This window comes from Habropoda laboriosa, unplaced genomic scaffold, assembly GCF_001263275.1.
Source record: "Habropoda laboriosa isolate 0110345459 unplaced genomic scaffold, ASM126327v1 scaffold77, whole genome shotgun sequence".
NCBI lineage: Eukaryota > Metazoa > Arthropoda > Insecta > Hymenoptera > Apidae > Habropoda > Habropoda laboriosa.
In genome coordinates, this window is record NW_017100200.1 from 2,082,613 (window position 1) to 2,083,072 (window position 460).

At 30.4% G+C, this 460-nt stretch overlaps 1 protein-coding gene across 1 annotated transcript in view; it reads right to left on the minus strand.

The window, feature by feature from the left end:
- Window positions 1–17: 17 nt before the first annotated feature.
- Window positions 18–460, minus strand: part of LOC108570399 — a 2,819-nt gene continuing 2,376 nt past the window's right edge. Inside the window, exons 4-5 of the mRNA XM_017932259.1 lie at window positions 261–434; window positions 18–163 (exon numbers count right to left, since the gene is read on the minus strand). Of these exons, the coding sequence (XP_017787748.1) occupies window positions 18–163; window positions 261–434 (320 nt within the window). The remainder of the gene's footprint in view (window positions 164–260; window positions 435–460) is intronic.

The following is a 460-nucleotide window of genomic DNA, read 5'->3' on the forward strand; positions in this document are numbered from 1 at the left end:
TATTTATATAGAGAACCTTAAGCATTATTTTCTGTCAATATAGGTGCTTCTGTAATAATTTGCTCATATTCCTGAGAATAGCACAATAAGAGAACACCCCAGAACCCACAATATAAGGCACATATAGCTGTTATTAATACACTTTCTTCATATGGTGTAATGGCTACAATGTTAAAAACATACTGTTGCATCTGTTTGTATTACATTAAATATAAAAAACAAAATTGCTCTTAAGTAGAAAAGTAACATGATATACTTACGCATATTATAATAAAATTGGACGAAAATATACCAGATTAGTGAAACAAATCCTGCAACTGCACTTAAGAAACCAATAGTATGTAGATACCTTAATGTCTTTTTTGTATACCATCTTTCTAAAGTTTCCCTTCTTTTGACCCAGTTCAAGTGAAAAGAAACTGCAGCTAAACTACCTGTGTGATATGTGAGACATTTTATA